The 20809-nt window shown below is 31.4% G+C and overlaps 2 protein-coding genes across 10 annotated transcripts in view; one reads left to right on the plus strand and one right to left on the minus strand.

Annotated features, from left to right (window-relative positions):
- The window catches only part of LOC148225905 (homeobox protein unc-42), a 42917-nt gene extending 38875 nt beyond the window's left edge, over positions 1–4042 (plus strand). The window contains exon 6 of one of the 2 annotated variants that reach the window (XM_088203590.1): positions 3087–4042. In XM_088203590.1, the coding sequence (XP_088059716.1) occupies positions 3087–3214 (128 nt within the window). In that variant the 3' untranslated portion in view covers positions 3215–4042. The remainder of the gene's footprint in view (positions 1–3086) is intronic. The other variant, XM_088203591.1, reaches the window with a different exon arrangement.
- Positions 4043–7107: 3065 nt separating this feature from the next.
- Positions 7108–19868, minus strand: LOC148225906 (REST corepressor-like). 8 transcript variants are annotated; one of them, XM_088204596.1, is made up of 11 exons: positions 19619–19868; positions 19315–19452; positions 19012–19226; positions 17299–17469; positions 14481–14588; positions 11457–11566; positions 10965–11259; positions 10005–10155; positions 9601–9807; positions 9429–9532; positions 7108–7822 (listed from the first exon to the last, which is right to left on the minus strand). In XM_088204596.1, the coding sequence occupies exons 1-11, from the start codon at positions 19734–19736 to the stop codon at positions 7724–7726; spliced, it is 1716 nt and encodes a 571-aa protein (XP_088060722.1). In that variant the 5' UTR covers positions 19737–19868; the 3' UTR covers positions 7108–7723. The 8 variants fall into 8 exon arrangements, with proteins under 8 accessions (XP_088060722.1, XP_088060721.1, XP_088060720.1 ...); XM_088204595.1 differs by having other exon boundaries at positions 19315–19464; XM_088204594.1 differs by having other exon boundaries at positions 19315–19467.
- Between the last annotated feature and the right edge of the window lie 941 nt (positions 19869–20809).

The raw sequence follows: 20809 nt of genomic DNA on the forward strand, positions 1-20809 counted from the left end.
AAGAAGTGCGATTAAGCTATCGGGTTTTTACACCAAACCAAATATGTGTAATTTATATATTTTTACAGTATTTAAAAATTATTTAGAGAGATTATTAGAAATCTTCATTAAAGTGTTTCACCATAACTTATATATAAATATATAATAAACATATAATAAATATCTTTACCGAGCATTCATATTAAAATGTGATGGCGCGATTTTATATTTTTATTTTAAATATTGATCAAATATATTCAAATTGAATTTTGGTCAAAAGGAGAGCGCAAAAACAATTACCACTTCTCAGAAGTAAAAAGCTCACGTCAAAAGCAATAAAATCGTGTCACGCATAATAAAATGATAACAAAATATCGCAAAAAGTGTTACACGGAACAGTGAAGACGCTGTCAAATTATAACTGCGTAACATCACAGCGAAATGCGAAGCAATAGGAGCACCAAATACGGTCATATCTCGCAACTATTTAGCTCCACGGTTGGCCGTTCCTTTAAAGTGCATATTTTTAATTTTGAAAGCAATACATTTTTAATCTGGAATAATCGTGTAACTTTACATGCATACCGAATTATCATATATTTGTGGCAAAAAACTATTATAATATATTGATGTAGTCAGGTCATATCTCCTTAATGATAAAAGTAAAAAAAACTGTATTCCACGACTTTTTATTGTTAAAATGTTGCAGCTCACTTAGACGTGCAAAGAGAAATTTTTAGATTTTCAACAAAAAATCATGAAAAACGATAATTTTGTCTAAATTAGAGGAAAGCACACTCTGATTTATTGATAAGTCTGCGTCATGAATCAAAGATTATATATAAAATAATATGAAACCACCTCTTTTCCTAGAAAATTTACACCGAAAATGACACTATGGAGTGTTATGTCATATCTTATAATCGTCGGAAAGGAGTTGTGAAGATTTTCCGTTCGGGCTGCGGGCTCCGTCCCCCGAGAGCCCCGCCCCAGGGGCGCAATAAGAAATTTCCACTAGATTTGCCACGGCGACGTGTGCTGGCGTCTTGGCAAATATCCCATTTCCTGCAGCCAGATTGCATCTTGAGAAGCGGTCACAGAGCCGAGAGGTGGAAATACCATTCCGTGAAATGTTCCTCTCCCACACCCGCCCCCTAATCTTCTTCACGTCTAACGTTGGGTTAACTCTTTAAAAAACATATACATACACATATCATAGTAAAGGTATTTAATATAAAAAAAAAACAATTTTTTTGGGAATAGAACCACTCACCTCATTGTACATATAAAATAGATACAGTACCTTAGAATCCTGGATTTGCAATGAAGCACCCAAAAAAGCTTAAATCTATTGACTGAACATCATATGCCTAAAAAAAGTATAACATAAATTAATTCCTAGTATTTTTCAATTTATTTCATGTCAGAGATCAAAATTTGTTATTGTTTTATAATTATAATTCCGATCATTTATTATAGATTATATATTCCTAGATTTTCCTAATCTTATGGATTAATATTGGGATAAATAATTAAAATAAAATCTAACTAGTTCGTGCATAGTTACTTATACATATATATTATAAGCTGTAATAATAGTTTATAATAAATAAAAGAGACTGATTTCAGTATTGTCTTTCACTACTAGCGTATAGGTGATGATTGTGTTTACCTCGTTGTAACGCATTAGACTAACGCCTGTCATTTCACAATGTATTTATAATAAATAAATAGTTATAATAAAAATATGACTCACTGAAATTTTCTAAGAAGCAGTTCTTATCTGGCTCTGAGAAGCGTGTGATATGTGATCGCAACAGCATCTATTATTTTTTTAAATAGCTCTGAGAGTCTTCTAAAAAAAATTATTTATACTTGACGATATTGAAACTATAGATATTTGATGAGGTCGACTTTTTATTCAGATGCTCAAACTCTCTTTCTAATTTTTCTGAGGTCTCGACAAAAAATTATCTATGTTTAAAATATTTTCTTTTCACTAAAAATAGATTAAATAATTCATTTAATTATAATTAAATCATGTATTGTTCGTTTCGGTACACAGTTTGACAGACACTGTTTTAAACAATAAGGTTTTAAATTCGAAGGTCAATCTATATTTAATGTAGTAACTCTGAATGTGGTTTCAATCATATTACTTTTTGTTATTTTTTACACTTGTCATGATTGAAAAATATTGGTAAATTTAATCACATAAGTTGGTGATTGAATTGTTACTGGATTTTGTAGAAATAATTAATAATATTATTTATAAATATTATTTAAAAAATATTTTAAAATACTATTATTTTTTATAAACAGTTTTTGCTCCTAGTGTTGCAAGTCTTTGCGTATTTTTAAATGAGTTAAAATTAAAACATGTAATACTTTTATTAACCTACATATAATATATATTCTCCATATTTTTCTACAATTATTCCCCACATGCTAATCATTTATAAACACACATTCATAACGTTTTAACTATAAATACGGAATAATTTAATGAATAAAGCATCAATCAAAAAACTATTCCACCAAAATGTAAACTAATAATGATAACCAAAAAATGCTAGAAAAAATCAATTATACATACTCAATTTAAATTTAGAAAACAGCTACATAATTATGAATTTAGATCTGCTGATGATTTACACATCTCTTAAGATTTTCTGTGAAGTTTGACACAAATTCTTTAAAATAAATTGCATTTAAAACCTTTAATGATTTACCAAAATCAACTTGAAATAATTGCAAAGAAATTAAAAAATATTATTATAATAAATTGATGCAACTTCAATCAAATAAAATTAAGAAAATAAATAATACATACATCATATCATTATTTAATTGTTATTTTTGTTTTTCTTTTACTATGCTTCTTATTTTTTATTTGTTCTTTTAAAATTTAACAATAAATATTTCAAGTACACTTATTATATTTTTCTCAATGTATACGTATTATATTTATAATTTTTATGTATTAAATTGTAACCGCAAAATTTTTAATAATTTGGAAGGCTTGGAAGGCTCTGATCTAGGGACATTAGGGAAAGAAGACACATTTTACAGCGTTCCGCTGACACAATTACCACGTAAATTAATAGATTTGTACTCCTTGTTTCCAGGAATGAGCCCCGAAGACGAATGGTACAACAAGAGCCTATCAGCGCTGCGCATGAACAGCTCTCATCATGCCAACCTCGCTGCGCCGATGCTGCAGTACCAGACATAATCGTTGCTTCACGCTGGTAGCGCCGATCACTACTACGATGACTTCAACTTGCCATAGCTCACCGTCACTCAAAACAGATAACAATTACTCACATAACATGAATATTATATTAATCAAATGCATAAACATGGTGCGCTACCGGACGATTACTTATGTTGTGATTTCTTACGAGTAGATAATAACTAACGATAAAAATTAATTTAACCTAACGATAAGAATCAAATCGCTACGTATACGATATATATTATACGATATATATGTATATGAAAAAAAATATTTAAAAATGTGTACAATAAGTTATTCTAAATCTTAATACGTACATAATATAATTTGTACGACGAAGAGCCGAGCTTCGGTCGATTATCGCACGATTGTATAATTTTACCAATGTATCGTTTGATCTATGTGATTTTGTTTACGTTCGATTGTGTTCGTTTATTATTTGTAAATAATTAACATATTTTATTTACATAGCTAGTCTTAAATTTCACTGCACGCGCGTATATATAAATACTTGAAAATGTTTTTAAGCAGTCGCTGTGAATATTGTTAGTGAGCGATAAATAAAACATTCGAACTTAATCCCCGAGCCGATTAGGATTAGTCAAATTATAAAAGCCAACGATTGAAACGATTGTGTTACGCGTGCAGCTACAAAATAATTATTAGACTAATCTTGATCCGCTCGGATATCGCAGGTATGTTATTTATCCATCACTATACAGACTGTAAAAACGTGTTTACTTTTTTCATCGTCCACTAAATGTCTTGTAAATATATTTAGGAATAAAATCATTAAAAATAATAAAATAGTTGTTTACAAATTTATACACTTGTTTTACTACACTGAATCCAACATTATACAAAATAATTAAATTGCTTATATACATACATTTAATAACCGCACGAAGTTCATTAATACATAAAATTCGTCATTGCTTGTACTGTCTCTATAAGCATGTCAATTATCAGCTATACTAGACGCGTAGTTTGTGTTTCACAGCCAAGTCAAGTCATCAAGCTTGAAAATAACGCGTTTTGGAACTTAAAATTTGCATTAAATATAACAAATCATTTCAATAGAAGCGCCCCAAAAAAAATCACGTCAAGTACGATCGAAGATCAAGGTTCTAATTAATGTTTTCGTTGATTATAACGGGATATATCAATACGAATTCTTACCAACAAGTCGTACGATCAATGAGAAGTATAATCTTAAGCAGGTTGCGTGAAACAATCGGAAGAAAAACACCAGAAGTGCGGGCTAAGAATTTTATGGTTTTACACTACGATAACGCACAAGCTACAAATTCTTGTTTTTTGGCAAAAATAACAACGTTGTGATGCCGTGATATACCGAGCAACAATTGCAAACTGTTTCAATCAAATTCAAAAATAATCTAAATAATCTAAAATTATGATTGCAAATAAAAACAATAAAATTAAAATAAATATATAATTTGTTTTAAATAATTTACAAAAATCTCTGTCTTTTGTTGGGTCTTTCTACAGTACAATTTCCAGGTAATTTAAAACAATTGCCTGCAAAGTCAGGTTTATTTACAGTTTTGGCAATAGATTTAGTAGAGCTCTGCCTCATTTGATTGATCTTGTCCATTCTGGCAATTCTGGCGTATTGTCTCAGCTTGATCCTCAATTTCTTGTCGCTCTTGCTCCATTTATCGCTGATCAAAGAAGCAGTATACAAAGAACGGCCATCCAGCATTCTGTAAAAAACGAAAAAATATTAGATAAATTAATACATAATAAATAAAAATGGTGATTAAAAAAAATATTCACCTGAATATGATCGAAGCCACTTCAATGGGAAGTTTTCCAACAATATCTACGTTAGAGTTCACCAATGGTGAAAATCCCATGACGCAAAGCAGTGAAAATAAGCTGTTCATATTGATTACTTTTAGTTATAGTTTGCCAATTGAGCTAATTTATTTCTAATGAAAAATCACCAGACTCCGTTGAGTTCGAACGTAGCTCGCCGAAACATAAGGTGCATGAAAATGAACGTAGCGCGCCGAAATCCATTGTATATTACCTTTATCGATAGCGTAATATATTTAATGTAAGAACTAGTGGTGTAGTGGCGCTCCAGCACTTTTTTGAAGGCAGTAACGCGCTCCTGAACATTTTATAAATCTCCAAATTTTTAAAACGTACCGGAAATTTCACATCAAAATCAAAACTGAAAAAAAAATTTTGTGTAACACAAAAGAGTCAAAGTAACAATAGGCAGTCCAATTCTATATGTTGTTTGTACAAAGTCATAAACATACAACACAGAGTCTCTCTTCTGTGACATGCAGACACTTTTGCAGCCGATTGCCATTTCTTTTGAATTTTGCCCGATTGTATCGACCATATACAGGGGAGTGCAACCTCGGTTGATATAAGATCGCGAACTTCGGTAAAATATAAATAACATCTGTCAAATAAATTAGATTAATTTATTAAATTTTATTTGCGATTTATTAAATTTATCATGAAACAGGATAATATAAATACACATATTATATTAAGAAAATTCTGTAATACATTACTGAAATAAGTGTATTTTATTCTCACAAAAACATTAAAATATTTTGAAATATCAATATTGGCTATTTTTTAAAAAAATACACGAAAAAAATTGGGGAGGGGGGGGGGTGTAAGTTCAGCGCTCCGGCACATATTTTTTTATCACTACACAACTGGTAAGAACGCTCTTTTCGATTGGAGAAGATTAATTAAGTCTAGTTTCAGTCTTTAAGTCTTCACGCTTGCGCAATGCTACTTCACCGATTCCCAGACTTTGGTGGTTAATACTTACTTGTAAGTATTTATTATATCTGATTGACTTACTCAGTTGGTACAGATTTATCCCGTTGTAACGCATTGGACATACGCCTGTTAGGTTATATTTAATAAAAAATTATAAATGAATAAAAATAAACGAATTATTTTATGCGAATGAATAATAATAGCTATTTGTTGAGAGATACAATGCCACGGTTTCTAAACTGGAACGTTTCGAGGAGTACAATACATTGTTTAGTGGTGACAAACAGTAATAGAAATTTAGACTACAGTGATAAATGTAAAAGTTTTTCAATATAGCGCCTTTGTTCAATTGATACATAATGCAAGACAATTCAGAAAAATGTTAAAGCAGTAAAAGGATATATTAAAAAAAGTTTTTATAATTATCATAAGTTTATTTATTACCCAAGTTACAAAATAAATACATGAAATAACAATATAGTGACAGTGATTACAAATAAATTTTTTTTAAAAAAGCAAAAAATTAACGATAAAATTTTACTAATAAAAATATATATATTTTAGACGCACACATTGATAAATTGCTGGTACACGTTCAATATGCTTTATTCGTGAACAGTGGCATTTTAGCACGCTAAGGACTGCAGTGACAAAAAGTAATAAATAATCTTCAAATTATTTACAAGTCGAATCAATTGATCTAATTGTATAAATAGTAAATATATATATATATACACAATCACTAAACTTATAATTTAAAAAATCATTTGCCACATTTTCAATAATTAAATTAAATTCAAACTCATTAACATATCATATTTTATATATGACTATAAAACGATTGAATAGATATAAATGAGCTGACAAAAAAAAAATATATATATATATATATATATATATATATATATATATATATATATATATATATATAAATAAAAAAAAAATGACTGTTATTTGTATGTATGTAAATTAAATAATAAAATGCACAATATGGGTGGAAATATTTTTAAGTTAAAATATAACCCTCTTTCCTTATTACATTTTCAAGTCATGTGACTAGAATGTTCGAAAAGGCAAAACTGAGGCATTATTGTACTTTACTCTAATAAAAGTCGTTTTAATAGTTACATCTAATAATGAAATCCATAATATTGTAAACGTGTAAATGCACACATAAAAAAATTCATTGAGACACACAAATAGAATTGAACCGATCTTATTACAGAATTATCGTCGGAATGTACATTTACAATATCAAACTAAAAAAGTATCGCTTGTAATCTAAAAACGTAGAAACAAAGTATAAAAATTTAGTCAAGAACCTTTGAAGACTAGATATTACAATACCTAATAAAAAATAGCCAATTTTTATAAATTAAAAAATCATATATACTAAGATTGATATCAGTCAAGAACGATCAACATTTTGTTCGCATCAACATTTTCAGCATCGCCATCTCGTTATCTACAGACTGATCGGAATACAATTTTCACACAGTGACGATAATCGAATAACTACTCAATATTCTTACGTGCTAGAATATATAATATATAATTTTCCAGTAGTAATTCTATGTAATTCGATAATCTCCTTTTTAACGGAATCGGTAGTGCGAATAAACTATTTTTCAAGCTAGTCCAATACAAAGTAACGTAAATTTATTGCAATGTTTTAAAACGAATCTCGAGTGTAGAGTTCCACTAGATCGCGCAACTGTTTTGAGCGAAGAATCATTTTGCCGTTTTGGCGGTCGGTTTGGACGGAGTGGTCGGAGCGCCGCCTTGTTCGGCTATCGAGCCGAGAGCGCATCCTTCACTGTCGACTTCCATCTGTAATAAGATTAACAAGAAATTAGATTATTAATCATTCTATTATAAAACTATTAATCCGATACTAAATAATGAACCATTTTATTTATTATAAAAAGCTACATGAGAATAATAATATTATATTTAGCCTTTATAATAATAAACATAAAAAATTAGTATAAAACGATACATAAAAATTTACTTTGGAGAGTCAGCAATTACCACAAAAACCTTTACTTCATAAGCTTTGTAACTCATCTAGAAAAAAATACTAATGGCCTCACATCAAATAATATGGTTTGAACTATCCTTTGTAATTATTGAAATTAGCTTTCACTAAAGGGGAGAATGGAGGTGGAAATGAAAATGGAATGGTGGCAACCAAGACGGTGCTAAATTATATTTTCCTCAAAAATTATTAATTTTCATTAGCATCATCCCTTCTTTGGTCAGATTCATTTGATCTTCAGATGACAGTTTGACAACACAATTAACTTTCTGAAAACAACACCTTTTTACTAGGTTCTGTTTATTAAAATGTTTTATTACATTCTAAAAAAACTTTTTGAATTTTCACCGAATTAAATCGCATATTACTGATGCAATTATCCAGTATTAGCAATGCAATCATTAATAAACTTACCAAATTTCACGCTTGTTTAAAATATTAAATGGCTGTTTCAAACTTGTTTAGATGACAGATTGCAGCATGTTTAAACTCTAGCGCATCGGTCATAAAAGTCCAGTATGAAAAATTGGCTGTAGCGGCAATAAGTGGGCGAGCACTAAGCCTCCCTCACGGCAAAACAAGTACCATTTTATATTTAGAATGTTACTTTAATGAAAAAAAGCGCGATTGTGTTGCGCGAAATTCAACATTTTGAGTTTAGTGGTCTGCGAGGTCTGAATCGTCATTATCCTCAAAAGATTTTACATAACTCAATTATTACTTATAACAAATTATATTTTGCTATCGTAAGTCCAAATTACAAATATATTTTGCATCCTCCGTTCTTAAAACATTACACAAAGGCATTCCAGATAAGCAATAAAAATAAAAATTCTCAAGATTTTACCAAATTATTTAAAAATTGCTATTAAAAGCAATAAATTAAACTATTCCTAAAAAAATCAAAAAGCTTAAAATTGCCATTATTAATTATTTGTTCGTTATCTAGGTATTGGCATTTGACGAATATTATTACATTACAAGTGATAAAAATTATTATGTAATTGTAGTTATACCGTCTTTTTCCGAAAATAAGACATCCTCCAAAAATAAGCCCTAGCGTGATTTTCAGGAGTTTTTGGAATATATGCCCTCTCCCGAAAATAAGCCCTAGTTAAAATAAAATGAACGCCAACATGTGGCTATTGAAATTCAAGATGGAATTCAGAATTTGATTAGTTATGACTATGTTCCAAAAAAAAATGAAATGACTGTATTTGAATAAATTTGAAATAAATGTAAAATTCCTATATAAAAATAAATATTAACCGAAAATATATAAATTTACTTATTGTACGTGAAAAGTAAGCCCTCCCCCGATAATAAGACCTAGCTCATATTTCAGACCAAAAAAGAAAGTAAGACAGTGTCTTATTTTCGGAAAAAGACGGTATATACCTTATCATCTTTAATAACAATCGGCGAGTTACTCCTTCCAATAGCACCTCCGGCGGCTCCAGTTGAACTACCGCCGACTTCATTTGTATCATCGCCGTTGACGCCTAACAAAAAAGTTGAATAAAGTAAGACAAATATTGATAATGCAATATTAAAAATATAGCTAAATTACCATTTTTAGCATCTGGATTGACTGCATTGTCGGCCGAAGGAGAACTCGGCAGAGCAACCGATGAAGACGGACCGCCTCCCCTCTCCATTTCGTACTCACGTAAGACTGTATCAAGATTATATCGGCGTCTGTAGCTGGCCCAGAACGTCTTCATGTGCGCTTCAGTCTTAGTGCTGATCATTTCGGCTATCGCTTGGAAATCTTTACCTATGAAACAATGCATCGACAATTCATATATTGTTTTAACTTTCAAGTGCAATAAATGATATATATCAATACAATAAGATATGTACACTCAGTGTACATCACAGAAAGGTAATGATTAACTATTGAACAGAAGATGGAAAAGTAAGGTACATATACATTTGACATTCCTCGAAAGTTTTGGTTGAATAAAAACTAACCATATTTACGAACTCCTTGCACAGCCAATAGAAGCTCGTCGGGGGTCCATCTGGAGTTTATCTTGGAAGGTACTTCTCCGGTTCTCAACTCGTCTATACTCTCGGAATTTTTCCTTTTGAGGGCACTGATTTGCTGCTTGTTCGTTTGTACCTAAAAATGACAAAAGAACAGGTGATAAATAACAAAGAAAGGTTTCATTTGATGCGGCAAAGTATTTACAAAACTACTCATCAGTCTTTTACATAAGACGTAATCACAAAGCAGTGTTAATCTATAAATGTGCAAAAAAGAGATCTTATTTGTAAATTTAAATCGACTTTAGTAATTCAAAGCCAATTTCAGTAATTATCCATAAGATTAAAAAAATCCAACACATACTTCAATTTAACTTATCGGGTTAAAATTTTTTTTGGCACAATTATTTTGGCACTCATCTCCCCCAACTGTTATTAAATCTTCAAATCTATCTGAAATAAATTAAACTTAAGAGATTGGAAGTTAACCAATATGTTAGGATAATAAATATGATACAGGTTAGTAGTTATTAGTATTATATAAACATAATATGTATTGAGAGTGGTGATTCAACCCAGACATAGATTCCAGTAACCATCTACGCCAGATTTGTGTACAAAGATTTTAATTCACGGAACTTTTTGCAACGATATCCGATTTCAAACATATAGCATATACATGCACTAAATCATACTCGTCACACAGTCAAGATACTAGCATACATTTTTAGCTATAAACACATATATACACACAAAAAAAAAACAGAATCTAAGGGCAAGAGAGCCGGTTAAAAAAAATGCAGACAGTAAGTAGAAGTATCAAAGAATAATCCTTGAGATGACAACCCCGCCGTCGACGATTTCAGTGTACTGCGTGTGGACTGACGATAAGGTAAGCAAAACAACAGAACCGGCCCCATAGCCCTTAGTAGTGAAAGGGCTTACTTGTCTTTTTAGCGAAACAATCTCCCTATCCATGGCCTTTAGCATGAAATCGCCCTGATTGAGAGGCTGACGACTGGTCGAGAGGCCTAGCATAGCGCCGTTGTTGTTGACGTTATTTCCATCGGTCGGCGGCGGTACGCCGGGTTGCGACGGCGACAACGATTCGGTAGCCATCGCTACCAGGTCGTCGTGGTTGATATAAATGCCGCGCGGCAATTTGTGCTTAAAGCGAGCCTGTTTGGGTCCACCGCGTCGCGACACCGGCCCGCACACCGGCCGGAGACTGCCAGTACGCCTGTTTTCATATATTACAGAATAGATATAATATGTCACTATTAACATAACGAGTGTGTGAGAAAAATAAATATATATAAAAAATAAACTACAATTTCTACAAAAGAAATCTAGGCTATTATATATATTATACGGAATTTAAAGTATATATCATATATAAAATTATAAATGTGAAATTGGCAGTTTGTTTTTACACACCTGGCGTGTGCGTGGCAGGCGGTACACAATTTATGTGCATTGTGGGACAGCATTTTGTTGCAAAGAATGCCACACGCAGTACACCAACCCTCTCCGCTGCCTTCGCCCACCTATGATAGTAAAATTGTTACCTCGACTTTATAGTTAAAAAAAAATATATAAAAAAAAATAAAACTTAGATCAGTTTATAAAAATAATCCGTGCGAAAATTCAAGGCAAGACATAATTTTTTCAAAAATCACTTTACATTCATATATATGGTTCGTCTCAAATATACGATTCATCTCCTTTTACAATCAGATAAAAATTAAATAATATAAGGAATCTGACAACGTCATTCTGCTGCTTCTCAGATTACCCATAATATAGTCGAAAAGGTGTTTGTTGAAATCATAAGAAATTTATCAAATTCATCGAAAAAAATAAATAAATCATTCACTAATAAATTATTATTTTAATTTATGAGGATTATATTTTTTACTCATTGAATTGAAGGCATGTTTTGTATTTGATTTTAAATAATCAAACTATTTTTTTAATTTATAATACTAATAAAAATATATTTCTCTTAATATATATTTCAATTAAATTGCATAATAATATTTAAATAACGTCAATGCTCTAATTATATTTTTAAAGTGATTCAATAATTAAAAATATGAAAATTATATTTATAAAATAAATGAAAATTTCATTCTAAGAACTATTTTCAATGTTTTATTATTTATTTTTTAAGCGATTCAATAATTCAAAACATATTTGATTGAAGTTTTGAAAAATCATGTAAATTCTTATTTATATGAATTCAAATATTAAATACGAAAACGGTGTAATAAAAATAATATTAATTAATATTATTATTATTATAATTCTCTTGCATATATTTATCTGAATATTACCAGTAATATTTAAAAAAAAAATTTAACTTTCTAATTGATTATTTTTAGATATGTCAAATAAAATAAATAACACATTACAGGCCGCTGACGCATTTTTGCGTTATTTTAAAAATTATTGTCAGGAACCTTTTTATTTCAATTGAAGACATGTTTTTTATTAGATTTTTAAAAAAATCAAACTATTTTTATATTTATAATACTAATAAAATTATATTATTTTTATTTATTTTTTTCAATTAAATTGCATAGTATTTACATAATTTCAATGCTGTAATTATATTTTTAAAGCTATTCAATAATTTAAAAAAATAATTCATTATTTTTCCATCAACTATTAAAATATGAATATTATATTCATAAAATAAAAATATAAATTGTAATAATATTTATACTAAGAACTATTTTCAAAGTTTTATTAATTATTTTTTAAGCGATTCAATAATTCAAAATATATTTGATTGAACATTGTAGTAATAATAATAATTATTATTAGAATTTTCTTGCATATATTTATTTGAAAATTGCCAGAAAAAGCCTGCAATTGAAGTAAATATATAAAAAAAAATTAAAAAATTGTAGGCTCTATTTTAATTGAATATATTTAGATATAATATATTTCAGATTCTTATTGATAAAATAATTAACATGTGACAGGCCGCTGACGCACTTTTACGTCATTTATAACATCACCAATGAGTTATATATAGCATCGTTTAATGTCAAAAAACTTGATATTGAAAATAAATCGTAATATTATTTTTAATAATATATATATTAACCTTTTTAGTTAGAGAGGGCTGAAAAAATGTCGAGAAATTTCTCAAAATAAATTAATACATATGTACTGGAATTTTTCGTCTTGTTAAAACAACAGAAATACGATTTTTTACTTGTATTTATCTTTTTTCTGAAAATAAATATTTTGTTCTTATTCTATTGCTTCAAATATCATATTACACCTAATTTGGAGTACTAATACTAAAACTAAATTTATAAATATATAATATTATTTTAAAAAAGGCAAATCTATAATATTTTACATAAAAGGGTTAACACTGATTCCTAGTCGTTAAATTTTTATGTAATAATTGAATTATTTTTTATTCATCTGTTGCAATATTCAACACGGGCGTTAGCCCAATGCGTTACAACTGAGTAAAAATCAATACTCGCACGTATGTATTCTGACACACAAGTCTAGAAATGAATGACATCTATTATATTAAATATAAACTATTATGACACTTTAAAAAACTGGATATTTTTATAAATACAAATTTGAATCTGCTGCAAAAATTAAATCTGGCACAGAAGTTGCGCCATGGTGTGCACCGGTGCCCAGCAGCATGCTTACGCAATAAAATTCCATATGCCCCAACGGTTATTTGAGTTTTAATAAAAACTATTTTTTATTAATTGTAGTTATTGTAGACATTGCGTTTTTAACGGCTTACTGAATAAATTTCCATAATATTCAGTAAGCCTTTGATAAAAAAAACAACACATAAAATTGTAATGTTACCGTTGATCAATCAGACAGTATGTATTAAAATTGAAAGCAATTTTTTTGTAATAATAATAATTAAACTTAGTTGTAGCATTTTAAAATGTATTAATACTTTCGGAAAAAGCCTACAATTAAATGAGTAGATATTTGAAAGAAAAAGAAACAATAAATACAAATTTCAACAAACCAAACCCTGTTCGAAGAAGTTTAATAATAAATTAAGTAATAAAATTCTGATTTATTCAGAAGATCTATGTAATAGAATAACAAAATAGCAAGTTGTCTCAAGAAGTGATTTAAAAATCGCACTACTCCTTTCGTAAACGTCACTACAAATCATAAAAAAATGTATTTTGATACTTCTACTATATAACAAACAGAAATTCTTCACGCATCATAATCCGATCATACATCGCACCTTCGTAACTTCAATAAAAAAACGAAACAAATCTGCTACCGTTAATAAATAAACTCACATACACGCAACGTAATTTTCCACATTTCGAAGTCAATTTAAAAATGAATTTAATAGAAAAAAATAATAATAAAAAACACATATAGAACATCTATAAGATGGATATATACGCAAACATGACAGCGGTACGAGTCTAGACCCACCTGAGCCCCGGTGGGTTGAGAGGCTTCGGTCGCCCCGAGCCGGGAACTCTGCAAACTAGGAGTGGGCGAGCCTGACCCGCGTCTAATGCCACGATGTACCGTCCACTTCTGCTACCCGTAACCAAATCAATCACAAAATTTTTATACATATAACACATATGTATCCCAAACTCTCGGGGGACAAAAACGGAAGGAGAAGAAGAAGTAAGTGAACCGCGAAGAAGCAAAATAAAACGGGAGGCGACTCCGATGCATGATCGACGACATTGCTATCCGAGAATCGGGAGATTGTCATAAGAGGAGAAAGCGGTGCATTCCAAAGATAACCGAAAATAAATTCTTATATAAATGTGCAAAGTAGAACCTCGACACTCACATTCTAAAAATCGAAAGTAAAGCTCAAGCATACATCGCATATTTAAAAATTATTCTTTTCTAATTTCATAACTATATAAGCGAATATTAAATTGTAGTTAAAGCAATCTGAAATGAAAATTTTGCTGAATAAAAAATCAATCGTTTCTAAACCACTTGAATAAGAACTACGTAAACATCAAGTATCTAGAAAATTAAATTTAAATATTGACTAAAAGTTGATTCAATACTGACCAAATAAATACAAGACATAATTATTCAATTGACTCCTCAAATTGCTTTAAAGTATATAAATAATATTCCAGCTTTCACTTAACAATTACAAGCGCTCGTAAGTAATCGAAGATCAGGACCATTTGTGCTTAATTCTTATTGAGAAATTTTGATTTACCATCTTACTTAAAGAATAAACATTAAACTATGCTATTAATTATATCCGTATCTCTCGTCACGAACTTGCCTTTCCCTTTCTAATATTCCGTTAACTTGAATTCACCTTTGAAATATTTTTTGACGATTGATTGCTTACCCAATTGATCGTTTGGAATGGACGTGTAAAAAGGGATATTTTTAAAGGTTTTTCTGTGTATATTGAAGACACAAATCATTGAAAAAATAATTTATTTTATAGCTTCTTCGAGTCTTATTATCTATGATACAACAGCAATTTTCTGTGTATATCGACAAATCATTGAAAAAAATATTTTTTATTTTACGGCTTCGAAACTTATATGTGATGCAACGGCAGTTTTTTTTTTCTGAAAATATTATTTTATAATTTCTTATTATCTTCGACGCTACATAAACGGTCGTATAATATAAATAATTATTTTTACGTGAATTTAATTAATCGTTACATTAATTTCCATACAAAAAGATAAGATGGTTATTCAAATTTAACGTATACACACGATAGCGCCGGAATTTGGTGACAGGGAAGCGGTTAATGTTATATGTAAATGTGGACTGTTTTAAGGGATAAGGACCAAAAAAATATGCAATGCTAAAAAATATCGAAAGAGAATTTATTACAGTCAAGTTCTAACATAGTTTTTAAACGAACATAACGCTGCTGTATAATATATACAACAGATCCTATCTCTTCGGATAATATTCAACACTCCTACATCCTTCGCACTTCTACATACACAATAAACGTATACCACTGTTGATTAAATTCATTTCAAAAACACAGTTACAGAAACCCTGAGAATGACAAGGCTCTACCGTAGAACGTAATGTATATAAAATTAAAGGATCGAACGTATTCTTTTTTCTTTATTAATTAACATTTTTTTTTAATTGTCATTAATAAAATACAGTAAACCTATGAAATATATTAGGACTTATTTATAATTAATAACTACAGCCATCTTTTAAAAGATATCACATAAAATATTGAAAAAAAAATGCTAGAAATATACCGCACCATGTAACAAGTTGTTGTTTCTTCAAAAATATTATTTTTCAGCATCTATAGATTTGTCAGTCCGTTGTGCACATTTAGTACTACATCGCTTAACCGATAATAAAATAATAGCAAATATAAAAAAATATTTTCTGAGAATTTTTCACACAATATTATAAAAATTATACAAATGACTTATTTTGATAAATATGAATACATATATATATATATACATAAAAAGAGCATCGATGACAATATTGAATGTATATACACAAAGTGAGTAACTCGTGATTTATCATATTATTCTAATCGACGAAAAAGATTTCTTTATATTAACAATAACTATCAATTTTGATATTAGTGTATCAAAATTATACTCTGGAATGCCGAATCAGTATGAAGTCATCTCTTTCGTCAATATTGAGATGATAAATTTTATCAGTGTTGCGAGTCGAGAGATATACACGTTCAATAGTGGCATCATATACATACGATGTAAATAATTTTCAGAAAATATTTAATTATTACTACGAAGTCGAATCGGACCCACCGACAAAAATTTGTTACATAGCGTAATACTCATATGATCAATAATGTCAGAACGAATTCGAAGATTTTAGATATAAAAATGTACATTTAGAGTTAATAAAAAGAGAACCGTCGTTCTTATGATAAATGTGAATCGTCGGCGATCTATGTTACATAATCAGCTCAGCGAGCCCGTCATTTTTGACGAGAGCATTCGTCGGCGCTCTTCGAAGAGTCTTATTTTAAAAGTCAACGCGCGAAACCACACAGTGCGCCGCCGTCCCCGAATCGCGCTATTGCATTTTGTGTTTATCACTTTTTCGTTTATAGATCTCCTGGTACCACATCTGCAACGGAAAAGAAGAAAATCAAACTAAAGTCACATATTTAATTTGAAATTTCTTCTTCGGACATGTAATAGAGACGGCGCAATGAGTGGTTCGGTTCGAGATAACTACGTCTAAGTGCGCTACGTCTAACGGAGGCTCCGCTTATCGTGTGACCAACCTTTTCGTCGGCGTCGGACTCTCGGTCGTCGGACGCCCTGTCGGAGGTACGGTCGGGTGAGCCGTCTCGCTTTGGCGCCGTCGCCGTGCGGTCCATCTGCGAGCTGCGAGCTCTCGACTTTTTCCAAGAGTAATAGTATTTGACGAGCGACGCGATCGATTTGTCAGGAAGCTGTAAAACGCGGCCCTCGATAACGACACATACAAAACACATAAATCAAAAAGTAAAGGCAAATATTTCCAAATATCCAAAATAATAATAAATCTTGTTTTATACACAGCAGTAAAAAGATTTTTTTATACGGAAAGTTTAAGCTTCCCATTCCTAAGCGGTACCTTTTTATAGCTGATATTTATTATAATATATAGTGAATTGAACACTAAAGAAAATTAAAAATAATATTATTTCATTAATGCTAAAGCATCTATCGAATAATTTGAGGAAAATTAACGAAGATAATAAAAATTTTCCCACCTTACACCTTTTTAGAAAACAATCGTTATCATGTTTTTCTCTAGTATAGGTCAATGCAGGGTCATGGCTAATGTTTGTATGAGAACATAAAATTTGCAATTAAATCGTTAAAATTCTCCAGTTAGTATTGATCAAGAAAAAAATGAGAAATACGATACAGCGGTGTGGATGAGAATATAAAAATCAATCAAAAAGGGAATCTAATATAATTCTGATTATAACAGAGAGTGCTCACTATTTTTTTCTTAAGCAGGAAAGAAAGAATAATACAATCTGCGATCTAGTCAATTTTTAGCAGAATTAACGCACTAAAAGAAATATATTACCACTATTGAAAAAACAACTATTATTCAAGAATTTTATTTGAATTACTAATAATGTAATGGGAGCAAATTAAATAGTCAGAATTTAAATCAAATCTCGTTCAGAATTTTATTAACCCCTTCCCAGTCATGCATGAGTTAACTGGGAAATATGTAGTTTGTGAATTCCCATCTGAAAATTCTGCTCAGAAAATATTTTTATGTTAAAAATGAAATTTGTACGAATATTTTTAATGTTTTACATACTTCTGCATAGGAAATGGTGGGTCTGTGCCAGACGTTTTAGAATAATTTTTAAAAAAGTGCTGTGACCGGGTCAAATATCAGAATAAATATCAAATGGTGAGAGTAAAAATAGCAGACGGTCAAATTAAAATATAATAATTTTAGAAATATTGTATTAAATATCTCACTTGCACCTAAACTGTAGAACAGGTTAGGTGCTCGGGAGCGTTGGTCAGAACAGTGAACACCCCATGAATAACTCTCAACGAATCTATTTGTATTTTTAAGATCATATAAAAAAAAATACATCAACATTTGGATTGTTCAGCCTCAGAATTATTAAGTGCGCAATTATAATAAAATAAAATTTCAACGTAAAAATTGAAACATTTGAATCAATATTAATTTAATATTAAATATGGAGTTTGGATTATTTTTAAAAGAATTTTGACTACATAAGTTGATAAAAACGGACAAATAAATGCAAAATTTCAGATGTGATAAAAATAATTTTTTTTAAGAATAATCAAAGGATTTATTTCATTATAATTGCACATTGAAGTCTGAAAAATGTGATCACCTCATTATTGTTGACCCCAAAAAACATGTTATGATAGTATTATTTGATAAAAATATAGTAAACTGAAAGAGGTCAATTTGCCATTACTTTTTGCGATGAAAAATATCTCACCATTTGTCTGATTCGATGAAAGCTCTTTCCGTGGAAGGAGAAAGCCTGCTCGAAGAGGACTTTGTCTTCGGACGTCCACTCGTCGGGGAACGGCGTGAAGTTGGCCAAGTCCAAGACGGCCCTGTCCAAGTCGTGCTTGTGCCAGAAGAGCATCCCGAGCGCCTGCTCTCCGTTGTAGCCGTACTTTTCCTTGGCCACGGCGATGTACTCGTCGACTGTAACGAGCGAGCGAGAGGGGAATGAGCGAGAGGAGACAGAGACAGAGACAGAGCCAGAGACGGAGACAGAGACGAAGATACTGACGCTTGGTGTCGGCTATGTCGAGCGTGGGCGACCAGACCAACAGGGCTCGGTCGTTGATGAGGTCCGGCTGGCGCTCGTCGACGGGCTCGAGGTCGGGGCAGACCGCCTGGTAGTCGCGCCCCACGCGGATCTTCTCCACTGGAAACGGTACTGCTAATTCAACATCGATGATGATTGTGGTTGTGGTTGTGGTGTGATGATTGCGTTTCGGGGACAGAGAGAGAAGCAAAATGAGAGTGAGGCGTCTGCGCGATGAGGCGGGGAGCGGGGGAGCGGGGATGGGGCGGAAGGGCGGAGCGCCTACCGTCATCGTCCGAGCTGGAGTCGGGGGAGGCGTGCCCGTTGGGGCTGGGCCCCCTCGAGCGGCGCCCGTTGCGGGCGTCCCCGGCGCCTGCGCCCCCGCCGCGCTCCGCCAGCACCATGGCGGCCGAGCGACGCAACGCGACGCAGCGGAAGGCAGCTGAAGGCAACGCAGCACGCGACGCTCCGACGCTCCGACCAGAGCCGCCGATCCTCCGCGGACGAAAGTCGAGAAGCTCCTGCCCGCGCCTGTACCGCTGCGAGCTTAGCGCCGATCCGAAACTTAGCCCTTACCAAAACGCTATTTACTATCCATAGACTACATCGACACGCAAAAAACAATTTGATTTACTTTTGCTCAAACAACCAACAGCAGGCGCCTTTTAGCTCATTCGACAGCTCCCGGGATATCATTTAAGGAGCGGCAAGTGGAAGCATTTGCCACCACCCCCCTGAATTTGGTCAGAAAAATGTATGAAATCATTTTTTTATCTCTTAATATCTAATCAAATTTAAGTTAAAGAGCGTTCTCGTTGCGATGGCGCCGACACAATTTTATTGCTTTTGTCATAGATTCTAAACATGGACCCCCTTGAATTTGGTCAGAAAATGCATGTCATATTACTATGAATCTTAACCTTTTGAGCGCTATTGCCGTATATAAGGTAGTCGATCTTTCGCTGTTTTGAAGTAACCCAGATACTTATATATTTACATATATAACGGAATAAATAAGAAATATAATATATTTTTTTTTATTTAATCCAAATGATTTTTATAGAAAATAGAAAATAGAAAATAGAAGAAAAGAGTGTTAAAATAAATTATCAAAACATACTTGTACAAAAAAGTAGTAAAATAAAGCAAAGCAATAAAACGTTGAGAATCACTGATTTATTCTATACTTTACTATAAATGCAATATAAAATAATAATAACTCACTACTCAAAGGATTAATGAAATATTAGAAAACCGACTACTGATTGGACAAGTTTTGCCCCCTCCCCCCTTGAAAAGGTTGAAATGACGGCTCTGAACAAGCACTCGCAGAGTGATTAGTTTCTCTATGTGAACAATAAACAACGAAAATAATGGATAAATAGAGATAAGATTTTCATCATCGCAATACAATGTTCTATGTTTGATTGGGTTTAGAAAGAGTAATATACTGAAATTCCACAGTAAAAGCTACCTT

This window comes from Plectrocnemia conspersa, unplaced genomic scaffold (assembly GCF_051122295.1).
Source record: "Plectrocnemia conspersa isolate PC_06_02 unplaced genomic scaffold, ASM5112229v1 ptg000014l, whole genome shotgun sequence".
NCBI lineage: Eukaryota > Metazoa > Arthropoda > Insecta > Trichoptera > Polycentropodidae > Plectrocnemia > Plectrocnemia conspersa.

Coding starts and splice junctions, on each gene's coding strand:
- LOC148225906 (XM_088204594.1), bottom strand. CDS start 19,736: ATGGTGCTGGCGGAGCGCGGCGGGGGCGCAGGCGCCGGGGACGCCCGC. Junction 10,156..10,964: donor TTGTTTCGCTAAAAAGACAA/GTAAGCCCTTTC, acceptor TGTCATTTTTAG/GTACAAACGAACAAGCAGCA. Junction 9,808..10,004: donor GCAAGGAGTTCGTAAATATG/GTTAGTTTTTAT, acceptor ATTGTTTCATAG/GTAAAGATTTCCAAGCGATA.